Source organism: Contarinia nasturtii, unplaced genomic scaffold, assembly GCF_009176525.2.
Source record: "Contarinia nasturtii isolate CC-2019 unplaced genomic scaffold, AAFC_CNas_1.1 Cnas_scaffold_1674, whole genome shotgun sequence".
Lineage (NCBI taxonomy): Eukaryota > Metazoa > Arthropoda > Insecta > Diptera > Cecidomyiidae > Contarinia > Contarinia nasturtii.
In genome coordinates this window covers 129,889-137,121 of record NW_022199008.1, presented here as the reverse complement: position 1 = coordinate 137,121, position 7,233 = coordinate 129,889, and the positions used below count along the sequence as shown (strand labels likewise).

The 7,233-nt window shown below is 34.3% G+C and overlaps 1 protein-coding gene across 3 annotated transcripts; it reads right to left on the bottom strand.

The window, feature by feature from the left end:
- Nucleotides 1-200: 200 nt before the first annotated feature.
- LOC116346746 lies at nucleotides 201-4,518 on the bottom strand. Of its 3 annotated transcripts, XR_004201628.1 has the most exons (6): nucleotides 4,332-4,518; nucleotides 3,846-4,104; nucleotides 3,431-3,761; nucleotides 2,910-3,328; nucleotides 1,112-1,143; nucleotides 201-951 (listed from the first exon to the last, which is right to left on the bottom strand). XR_004201628.1 is itself a non-coding variant. In XM_031776953.1 (3 exons), the coding sequence occupies exons 2-3, from the start codon at nucleotides 3,544-3,546 to the stop codon at nucleotides 2,971-2,973; spliced, it is 474 nt and encodes a 157-aa protein (XP_031632813.1). In that variant the 5' UTR covers nucleotides 3,547-3,761; nucleotides 3,846-4,518; the 3' UTR covers nucleotides 2,832-2,970. The 3 variants fall into 3 exon arrangements, 1 of the variants encoding a protein (XP_031632813.1); XR_004201627.1 differs by having other exon boundaries at nucleotides 3,846-4,518; XM_031776953.1 differs by lacking the exons at nucleotides 201-951; nucleotides 1,112-1,143 and having other exon boundaries at nucleotides 2,832-3,328; nucleotides 3,846-4,518.
- Between the last annotated feature and the right edge of the window lie 2,715 nt (nucleotides 4,519-7,233).

The following is a 7,233-nucleotide window of genomic DNA, read 5'->3' as shown; positions in this document are numbered from 1 at the left end:
ATCACACAAACCCACAGCACAATGAAAAAGTTTCAGAGTGTAATAAGTTATGAACACACACACACACATTTGTGTTACGCGGCTGTTTGGATTTAGTATTTTCAAGTGTCTCTGAGCAAAAGAACGCCCCTTCCCAGCAATCGCTGCGCTTTTTTTCACCGAATAGATTAAATGGAAATGAAAACTCGAAATTATGCTGCTTCGGTTCAAAATAATATATAATACGAATAAAAATCAAAGGTCTTACGACTGAATTAAGATATTTTACCTTACGACTAACTTTATACATATAGATTAACAGCTAAACTGTGTTTACGTGCTAAAAAAAGGGACTTTAGGTGGCCCCATTTTAATATAAATAAAACCGAAAATTAAACAATAGCAACGGTCCAAAAAAGTTCTGGAAAGATTAATAAAGTTATAATATGACGATAATATGACAGTGTATCTTATTGATATTGACTGTTTTTTCACTGAATACAATTGAATAGAGAAAATATTTACGCAGTATAGAGCAAAACAGGGATATGATTAAAAAATTTACCTATTTTCAAACTGCATTCAAGATAATTATAGAGTTTTTTTATATTTTTGCTTTTTGGAATTTCATAACATGACACGAAAAAAATTCCGAATGTCTCCTTTTTGAATTTTACAAACTTTATCTCATTATTGCTTAAATTTGGATTGGAAGCAAGTAAAAAATCATAAGCATAATTGTCTTAAATTCATTAAATTAAAATATTTCCAAAATATATTCAAAAAAGCGAATGAATTTTAATTATCAAAAATGATGTTCTTTTCCATATTGGGACGTGTGTATGATTTTTTTCTGAGATGATGCGCGCTGTTAGTACGAAAATGGAATCACCGAAATAAAATGATTCGCTACAATGCAAAAACGGCACAAAAAATCAGTTAGAATGCATGAAAGTACATTTGCGATGAAAGCTAAAATAAAAAGAAATAGAGATTTACCCGTTTCCATCAAATATTATTTAACTGTGTGGCACATTCGAATTGAATTTATTTATAACAATGAATCAACATCAATAATAATAATTGTAATCAATGTGTATCAATTGCTTCCAATTGATAAAATTATACTTACCTACCCAGAGGGTACATTACAAGAGTATATACCTAGAGTTGATCAGAAGAAAAGAATGGAACAGAATGGAAAATGAAATTATAAAAAAAGTATATACTTTATAGTTAAGTAAAGTATATCAAATAAAAAACCTCTATCGAGTTAGAGAACGAGTGACGAAACCAAAATTTGAAACACAAAATTTCTGATATCAATTTTGTGACGAAAATAGTTGGTAGATATTTTTTCTGTGTACTGTGAATATAAACTTAATATACATTTGTAAATTCAAAACGTTGCAGAAACGTCCCCCTTTTTACTTTGAGTTCATACTGACGCAATCAAGCAACGTTCCAAATTTACAAATGTATATTAAGTTTATATTCACACTACACAGAAAAAATATCTACCAACTATTTTCGTCACAAAATTGATATCAGAAATTTTGTGTTTCAAATGTAGGTTTCGTCACTCGTTCTCTAACTCGATAGAGGTTTTTTATTAGATATCAATAGTTTTGTAAGTGCTATTTTCCAAGTTAAGGATTCAAGACCCATGGATTTGAATATTTTTCAAATACAATGAAAATATGGATTTTTAGGTTATTTTTGTATCAAAATGATATAAATTATGGATCATAATGATGAACAGAGGTTTTAGCAGTGGTGTGTGGTATGCACATTTTTTTATCTTTGACTTGGGGCTAAAATTGATGAATTTTTAAAAGAACCTATGCAGTCTTTTTCGAGAAAGTGACCGTTATGTGTCCGGCCAGACGGTCAAATTTTGATTTTTGACCGATTTGGCCACCTGAACTTGAAATTTTTAAGTCGCAATTGGCACTATTCGATAGCTTACTTTAAGACCTTTCCAACGAATATGCATATGCCTTGGGTAAGTCAAGTATAGGTGCCACAGCGATTGTTTGAAAAAATGGCCATTTTTGGACGAGGTAATGGACGTTATGTGTCCGGCCGAACGGTAACTTTTTGGTTTTTGGCCAATTTAGCCACCCCACATTGAAATTTTTGGACCGCAAATGGCACTATTCGATAGCTCACTTCAAGACCTTTCCAATGATATGCATATGTCCGGGGAGGATGGGGGGGTGTCAAGTGGATGTGCCTCGGTGACCGTGGGGACAAAACTCAAAAAGTGACTTTTGGAGGCCGGCCACGGCCAACATGGCGGCCAAATCGAAAAGTGCCGGAACAAAAAAGTCTTAGTTTTTTGTGTACTTTAATCACAAAAAGTTTCAAAGAGATCAGAATCGAGTACGCAAAATTGCGCACAGACAGAGAGACATTTTGATTTTTCATAGAGATTCATATGAAATTTTTAAAACGCTGAAGTTTTCGAAAAGTCTCATCGATTTTGACGGTTAGGGGGTCGTTGGAAAGGTATTGAGCTCTAGAATCCGAATATCGATGTTTTAGAGGTCAATGGCCTTATTTAGTGCCATATATGGCCGTAGAACTGAATTTTGACCATTTTCTTGAAAGGACCGTATTTTGAAGACGGGTGGACCGATTTTCAAACTTTGACATTTTTTCTTGATCTATGGCCCAAGGGCTTTCCAACCATACATCAACCGGGGCCATCGGCCTTCTAGGTCTGGATTTCGTAAATTACGTGTATATATAGCGAGTTCGACTTTTCAACACACTAATGTGGTTTCGTCACTCGCACGAACTGCCGTCCGCTGTGCTACTTATAAAATCAATGACCACAACAACAACATTGCTTTAATTTAAGATTTGGTACTGGCAGTAGTAGTAGTGTTGAGATCGCTGATCACTCTCAAAATTAATATGCTTACTATTTCTAGTATATGAGAATGTTCGCGTAGACGTCCGTGCTTATATTTTTGATTGTTGAATTTAATTGTTGTAATAATAATGGAGTTGATGCATGAATGGTCGGAAACAATTTGGCATCAGCAGATGATTCAACATGTACAATCCTTTCTTAATCATATTTCTCGCTGCATTTATATCGCGATTGAATATAACTGTTGTTTTCCGTTCCTTGGGTTCCAGCTTCTCGAATTTATTTTTCTTTCGTCTTGGTTGTGGATTTGGATTTGCTTCTGGAAGCGGTCGATGGAATGTACATATGGAACTGTATTTCCATTCTTGATGTTTCTTTTTGAAAGTACTATGAACTTTGCCTGTCCATTGAATTGGATCGTGAAAAACGCCATCTTCGACCGGTTTACAGTTGGGGCAAACTAGAAAACTGTTTTTTTTTTGTTCAACAATGAAGAAAAGCAAATACAATCAATAATAATAATAATAATGTCATTCATCGGCAATGGTATGCCAATCAAAAACAACTTACCAGTCTTTTGATTGACGTTCTGGCACACTTCTTCGTTTCTTGAGCTTACGTGGACTGCATTTCTGGGATGTATTGTGTTCGTTGATTGGCAAAACGAATACATATTCACGTGCCATTTGTTGCAATGCTCGATGCGGACACCGTAGATATCCTTTGATGGGTGAGTTTGATGAAAATTTTGCACCACCAAATGCCAATATCACAATGTTTTCTCAGCATCCGACATTCTACGATCGACTTTTGTCATTTGCTTCACCAACACATGCAATGCTACCTGCATACGTCTAAATGCATCAAACTTAAAACGACCCACACGTTTTTGGTACTTTATCTGTAATAATTAAGAATGAATGACACACATCAATAACATGAAATAAAATCAACTCAAGAGAGAGAGAAAAAAATAAATAAATACCTCGCATGATTCATTGAATACATCCAGCTGGTAATCCAGATAGGTAAGGTAGTCAGAACTTTTCTTCGATGGCATTTCCTCATAGATTTCGCGATTTTCGCGCAGCTTACGACATTTTTTCTCAAACGCGCCCGTAAATCGCTTCAGTTTGTATTGACGGTCGAAAAAACCGGTCATATGGTGCCACTCTTCCGATGATTTCAGAAAATTTTCTTCATTATCGGTTGCCAAATCTTTGCGTACGACCCCCACAAATTCTCTGTAGCCCGGATCACAACCGATAATTTTTTTTATCTGAAGGTCCATTTTCCAAGGCGGCGATTACAATCGTGTACGATTTCAAATCGTTGGCCAAAATCGTTAACGATTGAGATCAATGGTTTTTTTGACGCCAAAATCGTGAACGATTTATTATTTGTGGTTTTTTTGACGCCCGATTTGAAAAAAAAACGTGGACGATTGCAATCGTCGCCTTGGAAAATGCACCTTGACCTGAATCATAAGCACGCGTCCTAGCGCAGTGTAGTATTTTAGTACTGGTGGCGCCATCACATTTACATTAGTTTTGGCAACACTGTTATTAGTGTTTTGACATTTCATGAAATGTGACATTAATGTTTGTTGATATGAACCGTGTTTGAGTTTTTGAAATTCTAATTTATTATTGTGAGTTTTTATATGTATTTTATTATTATGATAAAATAACAGTGAAAAAAATGTGTGAAAACATATGTAAGTGTTGAAACTTTCAAAAAAACAAGCGTAAATTTCTTGAATTGAATTGGTAAAATTTCTTATTATTTACAAGGTGCGTTGTTCTTTAAGGAGTCAGTCAAAAATATATTTGCCCCCCCCCTGCAAAACAAAAAAAAATGCGATTTGCCCCCCTCTGCAAACTGCGATTTGCCGAATAATAATAATTAACAATTCTTGATTACATAACATCGATTTGTATAGACTAAACAATTTAATCTATATTTATATTAGTCATTGCATTCAGTGTCGAGCAGAATACATTCATAGGTGATGACGAGGGTTCCTAGGTGTCGGATGACCCCCCCCTAAAATATTTTTAGGAACCCTCAACAATTTTGGAAATGAGGACCTTTTTTTTTTTTTTTTGCTCTTCACTTTTTTTGGTCGGGAAATTCTTTCGATTTGCTAGGGATTTTCACCTCAAAAAGTGACTTCCAAAAAAAAAAAAAAAACGATTTTATCGTCATTTGCTAGAGAATTTGGAGTTGAAAAATTCTTTCGATTTGCTAGGGATTTTCACCAAACTTGACTTCCAAAAAAAAAAAAAAAAAAAACGATTTATGTGTCATTTCGCATTTCGTACAAATTGTTGACATCGTCAGGGACCCCCCATGGATTTTTCCAGGAACCCCCTACAGAATTTTGCCATCACCCCCCCCCCCCTAAAAAATTTTACGTCATCATCTATGGAATACATTCATTTTTATTATTCATTATTATGGCTACCAGCAAACGGACTTGAGTGAATTCGTTCAAATTTTAGCTACTTGAACAGTTACTTATACTTCATATAATATTCCAGTGTAGTGTGTAATTCAAAATATAAAATATTTTTCTTGGGGAAAATATGACCAAATTTTAAAAGGAATTATTTTCTTCTATTCTTCGGGCATAAATTCTCCATTATATTTGTATGGGGGAAATTGTAACCGGGGAAAATATGACCGGTCACCATTCAAAATGTATATAAAACAATTTCTTTTGATTTTGTCGTCTGTTACGTTATTAATACAGTGCGAAAAAAAATGACGACTGCAATTTTGTGGTAAACGAATTCAATACAGCAACTCCAGGAGTTTTAAACGGAAATGATTTTATAAAATTAAGAATGATTTGCTCGTATGAAAGAAAGTTTACTTCGTTAGAAGGGTACAAAGTGATTGGTATTTCAGTGAGTGATGGTAAAAAACTCAAGAAATTGACCTCATAGCAAATTTATAGAACGAGAAATTGACAAGTGATTACTTTACGATTGGTGCTGAAAAAAATTTGGGCTGTTTTTTTTGTTAACCCTCCCCCCCGGCCAATAACCATTTGCCCCCCTGCAAAAAAAGTCTCCCCATCTATGCTTTTTTGCCGAACTCGGCAAAGTTTTTTTCCGTTGAACAGAAGTGGGTTTGCGACGTCGTTTCATCTTCTGTCAACTAAAAATTCAGCAGCACACTTCAACAAAACTTTTTTGTCGATTTTCACCGAATAATAAATATTTTAAAACTAAACTGTATCGACAGATCAAGAAGAGAAAATAATTTATGCGTCCGATCACTTCAATTGTTGTTCACTGTCTGCGGCTGATGCGTATTTCACTTTGCTCATCTCTCTACTACATACCAAATCTCAAATATTCATACAATGTGTTTCTTTCGTATGTGTATGCGTTTTTGTGTTGTCATTCCCAATGGTTTCCCAATCATCTCTGACTCACTCACTCATTCGGCCAGCATCCATTTGGCTCTTTGTGCAAAACGATTTTCCCTTTTTCGTACAGAGCGATCTCTTTTCCGCAACTATTTTGCAGAGCATTTTTGCAAATCCACCTTTTGAGTTGTACAAACCTGGACTCTGTTGTTGTTTTGTTTCTTTCTTTTATTATTTTTTTTTTTGCAAACTTTCCATTGTTTTCATCGGCTTTTTTCTGGATTTATTTCTTGTGTTTTACGAATGTTTGACTGTGTTTTTGGCTTTATACTTGTTATTCGCTATCACTTGATATTGGATGGTTTTTATAATTGGGCAAACGAAAATCATCTCACTAAGCAAATTAATATTTCCGATTGCTAGTAACATCTTTTAGATAGGTTCTTTTTGATAATTCAAACGAATATTTGTATATCTGAAAATGTTTTTCTTTAAATATTCACGAATATTTATCGCTAAATGTAATATATTCAGTGGATTTAGTTTTAACGATAACAATATTGTTATCAAAATAACACATCTTTTTCGCACTTGTTTTGCGAGGTTCATCACAAAATCTCAAATCTCCTTCATGCAGATCTGTGTAATTGAAATTCAAAACATCTTCTCACGTGTAATTCATAATAAAGAGAACACACATGCAGTTTATGTCATAAAATTCATTTTATGAATATCTATCACACGCAAACGATTTTGAATTGAATTTTACCTCGTTGAAATCGCAAAAATTCAACTTTCGAACTCGCTTTGAAGTGTGTACTAAATGTTGGGAAATCTAAATCTCAGAGACGATCCGGACTGTAGACTGTGTGGTGGAGAAGGGGAAACCACTGCCCACCTCATAGATAGATGTCCAATGTTGGATTATAGATGTCCTATTAACATCAAAATATTAACATATCTTATTACTAAATACGAAAAATTCTTTATTAAC

Bases quoted from the DNA above. Each gene is read 5' to 3' on its own strand.
- LOC116346746 (XM_031776953.1), bottom strand. From the start codon at position 3,546: ATGGCACGTGAATATGTATTCGTTTTGCCAATCAACGAACACAATACA. The intron at 3,329-3,430 runs GTAAGTTGTTTT...AAAAAAAAACAG, and splicing joins GAACGTCAATCAAAAGACTG to TTTTCTAGTTTGCCCCAACT.